Source organism: Castor canadensis, chromosome 4 (genome assembly GCF_047511655.1).
Source record: "Castor canadensis chromosome 4, mCasCan1.hap1v2, whole genome shotgun sequence".
Taxonomy (NCBI): Eukaryota; Metazoa; Chordata; class Mammalia; order Rodentia; family Castoridae; genus Castor; species Castor canadensis.
The window spans coordinates 107,751,402-107,765,540 of NC_133389.1; the positions used below are offsets into that span (position 1 = coordinate 107,751,402).

Below are 14,139 nucleotides of genomic sequence, written 5' to 3' on the forward strand. Positions count from 1 at the left end.
GGAATGTTTCCTCACAGAAATCATCAATACTAACAAAAAGAAAATAGGTACTAATTAAAACAAGGGGAAAAAATTAAGCTGCTTTAGTTTCTTTACTGTGACCTGATTCCATCAAAAGAATTGCTAGACTACCTACCTTATATTCTTGGAATCATGTATTCATACTAATAGTACTTACATGAAATTCCTCTGCTCATCCCCGTTTATACACTTAGAGCAATACCTTCTTGAGCCAGTATGCAGTAATTTTATTCATTCATTCAAAGCTTTTTATTATTATTTTTTTAATGTTAAGCAATCCGCTTTGTACTAGCAACACAAACTGGAAAATGAGAGGGGCCCATTCTCTCCCAGCTGATGAAGCACAAAAATATTGGGTGGCAAGAAAGAATATGGAGGGAATTCAGTATTATTTTGATTTAATTTGTTAGTTGAATAAGTTTCTAATTCACAAAATAAAAAAACAATTTCAGCTTGCTTAGTAAGATGAAAACAATAGAACCTCTATATAAAACTAAGGTCTTGTAGTTCCTTCCTTGTTAAAACTTCAAAGATAGGACAGAGTAGTCGGTTAGTAGTTTTACAGTTTATAATTCACTGCAATTGTTGATATTCAGGCTTCCAGGAAAAAACAAACAAACAGAAAACAGTAAGCCACAGTTGCTTTCAATAGAATACTTTAAAATAAGACTTACAACCAAATTAGATTCTCTGGCCAATGACAGAAATAACCTATATTTTTCTCTCTGTGAATCCCAGAATCCTACCAGTATTACATCTTATTTTGTTTGTAAATATTGAAAGCAAATGTACATGCCCTTGCTCAATGGGTTTGACGGACCCATTCTACACAAGCTGCTTTGATTGGCTGCCAACTGGGCCTTTGTCTTGCTTAGACATACTCAAATTTGCTGGTCTTTCATTGGCACTCCTCTCTTTACAGATCTTAGAAACCAACCATACAGACGAGCCGATGCGGTGAGGAGAAGTGTCAGGCGGCGCTTTGATGATCAGAACTTGCGTTCTGTTAACGGTGCCGAGATAACAATGTGAACCCACGATCTGCCTACATGAATAGAGGGTGTTCGTGAATGGAATTGCCTACATGAACTTTACGTGTTACAATTTAGTTGCAGCCTTGAACACAGATAAAATATTAAGGGCTCAGACTTAGCAAACAACATAGGAATTTAAAAATGATTCTTTCAACCCTCGTTAACAAGTGCCTAAAAATGGAAGTACCTGCTCAGATTAATCAAAGCAATAGGATTTGATTTATCTTTTTACATCAGTATGTTGCTCAGTTTTTTAACCAAAATGTAAATTTCCTATTAAATTCATTACTTGCCATTGTGATTGTCCCATGATGGCCCACCCTGGTTTCCTGATAAGCTGTAAATAACATGGATGCATCTGCTTTGGGCTTCCTTTGTTAAGATGTCTCCTAAGGAATTAATTTTGTGTTTCAGCCATATCCATCAACTTTGTATTTTTAAGGACTTGCAACATGGAAGGAAAAAGTCCCATGACAAACTCCTTCAATGTCTAAGCCCCAAAGAAGTGCAAACAGGATACAATTGCAGTGGCACAAGAGGTCACTCAACTCTAGTTTCCGGTTTCACATTCTACTTCTGTGCTAGGGTGCCATGCCCTGAGAGAGACATTTACTGGTATGAGTCCAAGATTATGGCATAAATGTTGAAAACTTATTTGCAGTACTGTGTTCTTAAGCTAGAGGCAGCTTTTTAAATAATGCAAATATATTTATTTAATTAGCACTAAAATTAACATCTCAATAATCAGTATTAGGATTTCTGAGGACCATTATGGGTTAATTCTGAGAATAGAAATTGGTGCCTTGTTAGTCAGGGAGTTTACTAGCTAGCAAGCATTCCAGATTACATCTACTAGCAGTGTTAGGAATCTGGCCTTATTCTCCTCTGACAATCTTTTTTTGGGAAATTGGAGAATACTGATAAATCGCATTATGTATCAAAACTGAATTGTTCCTGCATTCCCCACTTACAAGAGGAACTGTAATTAAAGCATCAAAAAATATTAACTTTAAATGGTACATAACAGGCCTAAATAGTTGTATCTAAGTCACTTCCTCTCTGGTAAGGCACTTGACCCATTCCAAAGGCAAAAACTGGACTGAAGCTAAATTTGTTCTTTTCATAATACACATTCTGCTTCTGGCTTATCATCTTGGTACATTACATCAGTATATTAATTGTAAAGTTTATTGTATAGTATTTAACCACTGTATTTCTTTTGTTGTGCTCATGTGAACCGCTTGAAATTCTTCTTTCCTTGAATAATGTGTAGTTATATGATCTCTTTTTAAATGTACAGATATTTTGCTATAAAATTGGTGCAGTTTTTTATGGTTTTTACACTTCTCTTTAATTCCCACCTAAGCCACTGGGTAATAATGTAAATATTGTTTAAAATGCATCAGCCTGTGCTATACAATCTGAATGTTATTTTAACTTAATAGTTTTTTTAATATATATATTTAACTATAAGGACAGTTTAGGGGTCAGTTGCCATGTTTCCGCTTAGTACCTATTTACAGATTACTTTTAAGCTGACATCTGCTGGCACATTTCATGTGTACCTTAAAAAGAACATGCCAAGATGTTGTCTTTCTGTTAACATGCATTTTGATGAAAACTGCAATTTGTCCATGAGATAAGAAAAATAGCCGAATCTTTACCACTAAGCAGCTGTTTTCCAAAGGTCAATGCTGGTATGCATTCGTTAAAATAATTCCCTATTTATTAATGTACAAACAGACAATAATGCTGGCATGTTCTTTTGTTTATTAATGGGCCTGCTTCTTAGCAATATTAGAAATGTTTTATAAAAGCAATTCCTGTTACTTTTCTGGTCTTTTCACACCATATGAGCAAATAAACTATTTACACTACTATTCTGTAATATGTTGTATGTAATCTTTTGATGGTATTTTAAATGGTTTTATTTTATGCAGACTTTCATCTTCTCAGAACAGATGTCTTATTTGAACTCAGAATTTCACAGTTGGTAAATTTTAGGAAAAATTCCTCCCCATATTAACCTTTTTTTCCTTTTTAAAGGAGTTTACTACATAGCCCAGAGTGGCCTTGACCTTGAACCTGCAATCCTCCTAGCTCAGACCCCCAAGTGCTGGGATTAAAGGCATGTATCTCCTGGCTGGTAACAGACTGTACAGGCTTTAATATTGTACAAATTCAGAATGTTGTAAAACCCTAACTATAGCTGCTCAAACAAGGCAGATTCGATTAAGCTTAGGGCATCATACACCAGCACCATCTATTTTTTGTTGTTGCTTGTTTTAGTGGTGCTAGGGACTGAATCCAGGACAGTGCACATGCTAGGCAAACTAAAGTGCTTTACCAGTGGCTCAAAATTAAGTACCTTTCTCCCCACTCCCAAACACTGAAGTTCACTGCAATGCTCCAAGATCTTTCTGTTTGCTCAGCATGCACCCCACTAACACTCCTTCGGTGTTCAATATACGACCTAATTTTACACTGGAAGATGAGATACTTAATGCTAGCTTTACAAATCACATACCTGTTAACTTTAGTATTTGATAAAACTCTTCTGTTAGCCCTAATGTAGTGATTTTCTAGTTTTTATTAGAAATATCTACAAAGATGACTTTACCAGCACAGTTCATACAGAAGGATTAATTTCTTCATTTTCATCTTTTAAATTAGTAAGAAAAAACCAAATGCATAAAGCACATATTCATGTATTTTTGGGGGGAGGGAAGGGTATCTAACTTTTGATCAAGAAAGAAAAGACACTACACAGTAAGGATGTTATAGGTGTTTAACAACTCACAGCAGAGAACTGCCTGAGGGGGGGGGGCTTAAGAAAAAAACACTGACAATTCTAATTTATGTAGTAAAATATGCCAGTTTTTCTAATAAGGTATATTTACAAAAGGTGTAACTTTATATATTTCTGAGGTTTTATCCATCAGAATAACACAAACAAGTGAAAATCTGGAACTACAAGCACAGAAAACCAAAACCTTGTTCGTTTACTGCCTTTCAGAACAAGTCCTCAGCTCAATTAGAGGGCAGGCAAGAAGACTAACACCTACCCAAAATGTTTGCAGGCAGAACCAAAAAAAAAAAGAAGTTTGTAAGTAATACATTTAGATAACCTAAAGAATACACAGAACATCAAGAAAGGGCTTAGTTTAAATCTGGTGTGATTAGCCAGTTCCTCTGAAGTATAAACATCAACTTTACACCCAGGGTAATTTCTATCAAATTAATAATTAAATCAGTTAGCCACCAACAATGAATGAGGTGCCCTTGAACTAGATCCTACTGAGAATCACAAAGGCAGTTTTGACCCTTTACATAGCTAGTCTTAAGAGAAACTATCATTAAGGAACTTAAGGCCAGGTAGAAAAACTAAAATAGAGGGCTAAGAAAAGTGCACAGGGTAACTGAAGTGTAATCACCTTTTACTTCCTACCTGCTTTTAAGTCAGCTCCAATAAATGGAGTACCTGCCATATCCCCCTATTCAAAAATAGTCCCAACAATGATCTTAGAATTTGTTCTTTGTGCTCATTAAGAAGCTTTTGGACACTGCCAAAGTATAGTCACTAGATCTCACCGTAGGTTTACTTTAATTATGACTGTGGCTTCAATTGTATGGGTTATTGCAATGATGAATACATGTTCCATGTATCTGAGTACATGTGTCAACTAATTTTTTACATTCATTTAGTGCCTACTGTGTACTGGGCACTTTCCTAATTCACAGGGATATATATGTCCCTACATACATGCAGCAGTGAATGTAAGAGACAAATCCTCCCTCCTTAGGAATTTACATGACCATCACATAATTGAAGCTGGAAAACTTAAGTGCAAAGTAAGAATTATTATACTGGCCTACACCATTATCAGAAACATAGAATGAGAATATAAGCCTTTCTGGACACAGTTCCATGGAAAAAAAATATTATTTTGCTTTTATTTTATGTAAAATGATTATAGTTTAATCTAGAGAATGAGTTAAACTCTACCTGGTAGTGAGAGATGCATCTCCAAAGAGGGGACAAAGAAACCCCAAAAAAACCCCTTAGATTTAAGGAATTAATGTACTTTGTCATATCTCAAAGAAATACTTTAAAAAAATGTTTCATTTTAAATTTTACATTTAAATTACATAGTATAACTAAAATCCTATAAACTTAAAAGGGCATTCATTATCACTCTTCCCTAGGTACTGCTGATTAGAAATAGTTCTTTCTTACAGAGAACATAAGCTTTAAAAAAGTTTTCATATAAAGGGCTTATTCCCTAGGTACTGCTGATTAGAAATAGTTCTTTCTTACAGAGAACGTAAGCTTTAAAAAAGTTTTCATATAAAGGGCTTATCCGTTTTTGGATGCAAACATAAAAGTGGCTGACTATCCAGGGCTTAGCTAACTGTAAGCACTGGAATAAAACCAGAAGCATTTAGGCAAATCCTTTTGAAGTGTATAATTAAATGAAAACAATGTACTGCATAGTTTAAAACTATGAATACTTTCCAAATCTCAAGAATTGATTGCCTTATTCTAGGACAATTCTTTTTCATTTTTGTGGTTGCAGAATTTCAGGTCCAGTTTAGAAGTTAAAAGATGAACAAACTGTGATAAATCACTATCAATTTTACTGGGAGCTGTAAAAGTATTTTACATGTTGAAAAAAGTGGGACCTTTATTTTTAAAATATTAAATTATTTAAATGCACTTAGGAAGATTATCAATTATTCTTCATACTTAATTGGGTAAGTTATTTAAGATCTTATTCAACTTTTCCAACTATGGACTGGGAGAAAATAAGAATAGTAAATATTTGTGGTTCTGACTTGGACATAAGTGAATTTAATCTAATATTAGTGATACTCAGGGCAGTTAATTTCTCATTTTCTTAGGAGTCCCAAGTCTTAATTGAAATGTACAAATTCCTCTTATTTGAAAATAAAAGGCTTTCCTGTTTGAACTCATTTGTTCAGGTCTAATAGAAATAATATTGCAAGATATTTCCATGCTTACCAAACTGAAGATCTAGAAATACTAAGCTATTAAAATTATTAAACTTTATTAAACTAATAGTTTTCTGTGAATAAAGTCTTCCCATTACCTGTGCCTTCAGAGAATAAGGGATCTTTCTGGCAACTAAAGTCCCTTTGATGAGATCATCAAAGGTAGCCAAAGGAGTACAGTCACTTCGTTTATCATTTATAATCAAGGATGATGTATTTGAGTTGTGATTTCTTCAGTTCTTTGTTTTCAGGTAAAATAACCTGCATGGGTAAACTACAGGGATACTTTATTATTCCCTTATTAGGGGTTTGAGGCTGTTATAAAAAATACAGAAACCTATTTTAAGGACATGCTAAAACACATCAATAACTTTTTATTTAAATAGAAAAATCAAAACTTTAAAGTTGTATTTTAAAAATCATCATTCATGGAAGTAATTAAAACAATGTTTTACAGATTCTAAATTCTCCTGTGAAACAACACTATCATACCTGCCAATATTATATGCATGTTTAAAGATTTTACCACTGACTTCAAAGTCATTTGACATGATTAGCAATCTTAATTAACTATCATAAGAACGGGATCTCTGAAAATTAACTGAAGGTAATTCTGTTGCCAAAGCTGTAAAGGTGTTTTGACTAAGATACAATAGGAGACTCAAGCAGTTGGATTCTTACTTTCTACATAGTTATGCCATATTTCACAGCAGAAAAATGACATACCATCCAAAAGTTTAGAAACAACTTTTCCCCTATTTGAACTTTTAAACAGTAGACACGAGATTTACTTAAAACACTGGGCAGGATGGGAAAGTGTTTACCTGATTTGTCTGAGAACAACTTGTTTTCTTCTAAATCTCAATTTGAAAGACAAAGTATCCAAATTAAAAGAACAATAACAAAGACTAAGTGCTAAAATTTAATTAAAAAAACCTCCTGCACTGAAGGAAAATAGTATAAATTACATTACTAACCTTCAAAAGTTAGCATGTAAAGAGTATTCTATCTTTAAACCATTACCTCTCAAATATTCCATAGGAAATTTATAGGTGAAAAACAAATGTAGGGACCTCAAATACACTAATTTATATAATATTCTTAAATATTAAAAAAAGGAACGTAGCTATTGTGGGCAAGATGAAGCAAAATTTCAGGGATTTACTATCTTTAAAATGATCACACACTCTTTAGAGCTGAGCAGTTTAAGTAGAAATAAATACTAGTACACACTAGAAGAGAAGGTTTAATAATTGATAAAAATGTACAAAAATATTCAAATCAGAAATGCTTTAGAATGTGTACCATGAAGTCAATACTTCTCAGTGAGTAGGGAAGATAAAAGACTTCCTCAATGAAAAAAAAGTGAGAAAGATTGGATTTAAAAAAAAAAAAAAAAAAAAAGACAGCTGTTAAAGAAAATGCTTAAAGTCAACATTGATTTTTTTTTTTTCTTTTTTCTTTTTTCTAGACAAGGATATTTCAACTACCACTCAAAGTTTGGTGGCACATTCTTTAGTAGGTCCTTAAGGCAATATATTTCAACTAATTTACAATTTGATGTTAACTTTTTAAAACATCACCTCAAAATAGATGCTCAAAATAATGCCCTCATAATAGCCTTTTTAAAACGTAGTCAGATGTTTCATAAAAAATAATGGTGGCTTTATTACAGTAGCGCTTGTTAGCACCACTACAGTTAAGGGTTTACCAAGTTTCCATCAAAAACACCTATTTCTTAGGAGCTCACCATAAAAGATCATATTGGCTTTAACCAGTTGGGTAGTGCACAAAAAAGCAGTTATTAGTTGCTGGTGCTTTTTTTTGTACTACATTATCAAAAAATTTTCATTTTATCTTCAAAATCCAACTTCTATAAAGTAAATCAAATTACCTCACGACTTAGACTTTAGAACAAAGTAGAGACATCTGCAGTTATCAGTAAATTGCCACCTTTAATCCATCCTGCAGTGCCCTATGAAAGGGTCACAGAAAGACAGTTATGACCGTAGGAAAATATGATTCTTGATACAGAATCAAAAGTTATTTTCAATTTCCTTTGCTTTTATAAAGTCCACAATAACAATACTTAAATGCACTTTTTTTTTTCTGTGATACAATTAAAAGCCAGTGTTATTTAAATTGAACTTAAAATAGAGTCCCTGGTCTGAATCAGACTTAAATCATACTATAAACATATATTTGGTATAATTTATTGATCATCATCCAGCTGTTCCAAAAGGGTTCTTCTTCGTTTTTCTAATTCCCCTTCACTCAGTTCACTGCCAGAAGTATCCCAATTACCCTGAAAAGACAATGAATATAAAGTTAATACACAGAAGATTAAGAAATAATGACCTGTGCAAAAAGAATCCAAACTCTATACAGATTTTCTTCCACAAAAACAAATTTTGCAGTCTTCAGACCTCTTTCCCAACTGCTTAAGACTGCTGATTGAATACTCTTTGGTTCTATTAGAGGAAATGCATAATTTACAATGGAATTTTTATGGTGCTACTTTCAGCTTACATTAATATATGAACCAGAATGGTATACACTAGTTTCTGTTCCTTCCTTTTACATAACTAATTATGTAGCATCTCATTTCTACTTAATGGAAGTGTTCACTTCTTAGGTAATAATTCCTTGCTCATTTTATATAGATTGTAGGTGAGCCCATAAAAATCAAGTATATCCTAATTATGATTCTAATGCTCAAGTAAATAGATTTATGAGGACAAGATTTAGACTGAAAAACAAAAATAGTACTGCATTATCTTGAAGTACAAACTTTGAAAAGTAGATCGTTCTCCCATCTTCCTCCGCTTCATGGATTTTGTCACTCCCACTGTTAAAGAAACTGTTGAACTTCCAGTTAGGTGTAGAGGAAGCAATTCTTCATGAGGGTGTGAATCAAACTCACCTTTCTGCATATTCATATATGTACAAAGAACTGTCAAAACTTAAAGTCTGCATTATTGTGTGTTGTCTTTCCTACATTATGTACATGTGAGAAACTAAAGGCAAATGATATTAAGGTAATGGTATTTAATGATATTAAAATACTAACTTTGGCATATATTTACCTCCTATTCCTTTGTGCCCACCCTTCTCCCTCAATATTTCAAAGACATTAGCAAATGCTATTTTTTTGAAAACTGGATTTAGGAACAATGACAACTACTGATTGACATTTGGAGGACCCCTGATTTGAGCCTCCTATATTTTATATTCCTTAGAATGAATAAGACCATATCCTTTTTCTTAGGTTAATACTAAGAAAACAATTTTTTTGGGGGTGGAGGTGGTTGAGGGGGTGGGTACCAGGAACTGAACTCTAGACCTTAGGCTTGCTAGGCAGGTGCTCTACCACTTGGGCCATGCACCCAGTCCTTCCTGCTTTAGTTAAGTATTTGACTGCAATACTCCCAATTATACTACATACCATTGCACCTAACTCTTGATTGAGATGGAGTCTTTCTAACTTTTTTGCCCAGGCTGGCCTTGGACCACACAATCTTCCGGATCTCCACTTCCCAAGTAGCTAGGGTTACAGGCTTGAACCACTGTGCCAGTGCTTTGTTATTTTTTTTTTAAGGAATACAAAACTTAAAGAGACTCAAATCCAGGGTCATTCATGACAACATACGCTAGAAAATTAGTTTGTGTAAAAAGAAGTTAACAGATTTATCACTGTTTCTTCAATGGTAGCAAACCCAGAAAACAATGTATTCTTTAAAAATATTATTTCAACTACACTATTCATTTTTTCATTTTGTAAATATAGGAATGAAACAATCCTAAATACATACAGAATCCTTTCCAGTCTTTTTCTTGGGTGATTTGTGTTTTGATTCTGATCTTTGTCTAGTTCTGTCTTTTTCACTTTCCCGGTCTTTTTCTTTTTTATCCTTCTCTCGCTCAGCATCAGATTCTGGAGAGTCCTATATAGACAAAAAAAAAAAAAAAAAAAAAAAGTTAGCATTTTGAGAAGTGTATTGTTCTATTTTAACATCTTTAGGTAATATTTGAAAAGACTTACATGTATTAGGTTATGAGTCTATAGAGAAGTGAAATGGGGCAGGATGATATTCTCACAGGATAAAACACCATTAGAAGACCTACCACTTCATATGGGTTATATTGATGATGCAAACATAGACAAACGTTTTTAGTGCTACTGGGGAGTCGAACCCAGGGTCCCATCCTTGTACACTTTACCACTGAACCTACACCCCCAGCTCAGATACATTTTTTCAGCAACCCATTATAATATTAGTTTATTTACAAATGTATAAGGATGCTGCTGATTAAGCTGTTAGCCTATTCACACATGAGGTTAACAGCTGTATAAAATTATTCTTCAAAATTATTATGGAGGAGAAATTATTTAAAACATAGTATTAATATATCAATAAGCATGCAAAATTAGAGTGAACAGCATGAAAAAAAGGCAAAAACCAATCTAGGTTTGTAGACGCAGCCAAGCCCTTACATTCTGAAAAAGCTCCTTAAGTAATGCTAATGTTTATCTACAGAAGCAGGAAAACATTTATATTTGTACATCTCAAAACAGCTGCAATATACATACATGGCTCTTAGGATTCCTACCCTTGTCTTTAAAATTAACTAACACTGTTGTTTTTGTTCAAAGCTCACTAAAGGACTTTAAAATCCAAGACTAAGACAAGAACTTTACATTTGGGTGCCTACCTATTGTCACTGAGGAAATTAAGAACAAAAGCCTAGGTGAATGTAAAAATTAGAGCTTGCTTACAGATTTATGTCTCCTTTTCTTGCTTTTCTTCTTATGCTTTTTTGATTTCTTATAACTTCTCTCTGAGGAGTATAGAAGGAAGAAAGTGTCAGAATATGAGCAAATGAAGTATCAATGATTATAACCAAGTAAACAGAAATGCTCACCAGACTCCGCGCTGGAAGAATGTTCTGAAGCAGAACGGGATTCTGACCGCTGCCTTTTTTTCTTTGAGTGGCTGTCATCATCATCTGAATCTGACCCCTACACAAAATGAATAATTTCATCTACAATGATGCTAGGAAATATTTTAGTATTACATTCATGGTGTCATCTAAGAACCTTTTCTTACCGATCGAGATCGGGAACGTTTCCTATGATGTTTTTTTGATTTCTTTGAGTGTTTCTTGTTCTTTGAATGATGATGTTGACATTCATGCTACAGAGGCAAAAAGAAAAACATTTCAAGAACTTATACTTACAATGAAATGCAATGACATTTAGGCATACTGTTGCTGATGAATCTTGCTGGCTTTGGTTAGCAAGGTATAAGCTACACCAGACACTTAGATGAAGAACAACCTTATAGCCACCCTTGAGCAAGGTTGGTTTCAGAATAAATGCAAAAATCTACTCCTCTTTCTTTCCCCCAGGAAGTATTTCCATCTTGCTCATCATTAGAAATGATTATTTTCAACTCTTATTAAAACTAAATTATCAGGCTAGCTAAAAGGAGAAGTGCTGTTAATAAATGCCCCTTGCCTCTAAACACACTTATGACTCTGAAAATAAACTGTTTCAGTTGCATAATTTGATGTGGAAACTATGGCTCAGAAGGAACTCTTATCTTTTGTGTTTCACTGAGTGCCATCTCAAGGCTCAATTCATGGAGTTCTAAAATCCAAATATGCTTTTTGGTCTTTTTCCATGCTACCATCTTTAGCTCTGTTTATCACCTCACTACATTACCCCTCGCACAACTGCTTGAAGATTCCTGAACTGGCAAAAAACAGATAGGACACTAACTGAAGCACAGCATCTCAAAATTCAAAGTACATTCTAATGCTTAGGAATCTGGTTAAGATTATGATGTAGGAATTTTTGCTGACGGGGCCTGAGGTTCTGCACGCCTAAGAAGCTTGTAGATAATACAAAGGCTGTGGGACCTAAGCTATACTTAAAGTAGAAAAGAGCTAGAGGTCAACAGGACCATATTACAGAGGCAGCTGTGAAACAACATGGGGCCCACCTGAGACAAATTTTTTATCCTAAAAACAAAAAACATTATTATAAATAACATATAAAAAATGTTAATATATTAATCAAGAACAATAAATCTACAGAAATAGTGAACAGTCAAGTAGGTGACTCTTATGCCTAATTACCATGCCAAGACTATAAATTGCAAAGTATCAGCTGTTTAGAACTGACACCATAGTAAACATATTCAAAAGAGTACTGACCCTAGAGTCAAACAGCCTGAGTTGGAATCCCTTCCCCGCAGGGTCATTTTATAATACCTCAGATGACAATTAAGATTACCTCAAGCACATGCATAAAATCTTTAAATATTCTTTTTCTTTCAGATTCTAGAGTTATGTCTTCAAATGCTGGCTCTTTTACAAATCTCTCCCGGATCTAAAAAATTAAAGATAGGAAATAGATGAATTCCAAGAAGTGTATCAATATGCCTAGAAGGAGTCATATCAGCAGGTGAAAACTGAGAAAAACTCATTCCCTTAAAGTGTATATATTTTTAACAAATATTCTTGAATGTAGAGCAACAGTTGACTTAATACTTCTGTCATTTTCCAAATATATTTACTATATTCTACAGATAATTTTAGCTTATTTTGTGGCTATAAAATGGGAAAGGAATGAAACACATTTTTATTTTCAACTGTTCAAACAGTTCATTACACAAAATTTACAAGCATACATACATCTTCCCAGACAGCATCCAACTCTATTGGAGGAGTAGCTTGTTTCAACATACTCTTAAATGCAGATTCCTTTCGTTTCATCTTCCGAGCCTCTTCCTTTTCTCTTTCACGTTCTCGGGCTTCTGCCTTTTCTAGTAACTTTTAGAAAATCATATTTAATACATTACAATAGTATAATCATTATTACTGGTAAGGAATCAATTGCTCTGAATTTAGAAGTACCCTCATATTGTTTATAAGGGATAATTTGTTTATAACACTAGTTAGTTCAAGCAAAGGAAACTTAACATAGTCCATCATCTAAATATTTTATTTTCTTTTACCTTACCTAACTCTCTAGTACTCTATAAAATCCTATTCATATTGTCCTTTCCCAATAGCCTAAAACTTAATTTAGCTGAATAATTAAAAACTATAAGGCTGGTGAAATGGCTCAAGTGGTAAAATGCCTAACAGGTATGAGGTCCTGAGTTCAATCCCCCATACTGCCAAACAACAAAATCAAAGAACTGTACTGTTAAATGAGTTTTTGTAGTAGTGAAACTTACACTATTGAAAGCCAATTTGATATTTCCAGCATCCAAAGTAGTTGATCTTTTAGTTGAACTGATTATTGCCACAAAATCTTCAAAAGTAGTATTTACTTCAACTACAAATCCTTTATCCTAAAAACAAGAAATCTTATTATAAATAACACATATGTATACTATAAATTAACAAGTAAGAATGTCCTTACTTACCTTTAGAATATCCTTTATTATCTTTTTTTCATCATGATAACGTGCTTTAAGATCCTCAACATAAAACTTGAAAAGATCAAGTGCAGTTGATCCTAATGAAAAAACTAAAGAAGTCAAAAGCTAGCTCTAACCAAAGAGCTGCAATTACTTTTTGTTTATAAAACAAACATAAAATTAAACACCCTTCCCCCAACACAACCACCTTCCCCTTTGGCCCACTACTACTGTAACTACAAAAATTTGGAGAGAAAAGAATCTCACCAGGCTGACCAAGCATATTAGTGAATCTAATGTCAGAACTAATAGTTGGATACAATTCCATCCAAGATGACATAGAATGTAGTTGTCCATGTTCATGCAATTCATCTAAAAATATCTGGGGAAAAATTATATTTGAAAAGTTATTTTTAAGTACATTAAGAAATACCAGTATAAAATGAAAATGTACATCAAAAACAGCAATATTTCAAACTATTCTACCAATGTTATCCCAAACATGTTCAGGTACAAAGAGTATTTGTTATTTGATGAAAGTAAAAACTGTTTTAGACACACATAAATACAAATTTTATCCTTTCAAATACTACATTATTTTTTTAGGCATCTGTTTCCTGTACCTTAAGGTAGAATAC

The 14,139-nt window shown here is 33.5% G+C and overlaps 2 protein-coding genes across 16 annotated transcripts in view; one reads left to right on the plus strand and one right to left on the minus strand.

The window, feature by feature from the left end:
• The window catches only part of Fmnl2 (formin like 2), a 299,204-nt gene extending 296,269 nt beyond the window's left edge, over positions 1-2,935 (plus strand). For all 8 annotated transcript variants that reach the window (XM_074070795.1, XM_074070794.1, XM_074070797.1 and 5 more), the window contains one exon: positions 944-2,935. Coding sequence is in view for 6 of the 8 variants with exons in the window: in XM_074070793.1 (XP_073926894.1) it covers positions 944-1,053 (110 nt within the window). In the remaining 2 variants the exon portion in view is untranslated. The remainder of the gene's footprint in view (positions 1-943) is intronic.
• Positions 2,936-8,265: 5,330 nt separating this feature from the next.
• Positions 8,266-14,139, minus strand: part of Prpf40a (pre-mRNA processing factor 40 homolog A) — a 44,141-nt gene continuing 38,267 nt past the window's right edge. For 4 of the 8 annotated variants that reach the window (XM_074070805.1, XM_020179585.2, XM_074070803.1 and 1 more), the window contains 10 exons: positions 13,769-13,883; positions 13,508-13,599; positions 13,316-13,432; positions 12,768-12,905; positions 12,367-12,462; positions 11,177-11,263; positions 10,992-11,088; positions 10,846-10,907; positions 9,881-10,012; positions 8,266-8,373 (listed from right to left, as the gene is read on the minus strand). In XM_074070805.1, coding sequence (XP_073926906.1) covers positions 8,281-8,373; positions 9,881-10,012; positions 10,846-10,907; positions 10,992-11,088; positions 11,177-11,263; positions 12,367-12,462; positions 12,768-12,905; positions 13,316-13,432; positions 13,508-13,599; positions 13,769-13,883 — 1,029 coding nt within the window. In that variant the 3' untranslated portion in view covers positions 8,266-8,280. Of the gene's footprint in view, positions 8,374-9,880; positions 10,013-10,845; positions 10,908-10,991; positions 11,089-11,176; positions 11,264-12,366; positions 12,463-12,767; positions 12,906-13,315; positions 13,433-13,507; positions 13,612-13,768; positions 13,884-14,139 lie in introns of all 8 variants that reach the window. The other 4 variants (XM_074070804.1, XM_074070806.1, XM_074070802.1 and 1 more) reach the window with 1 other exon arrangement.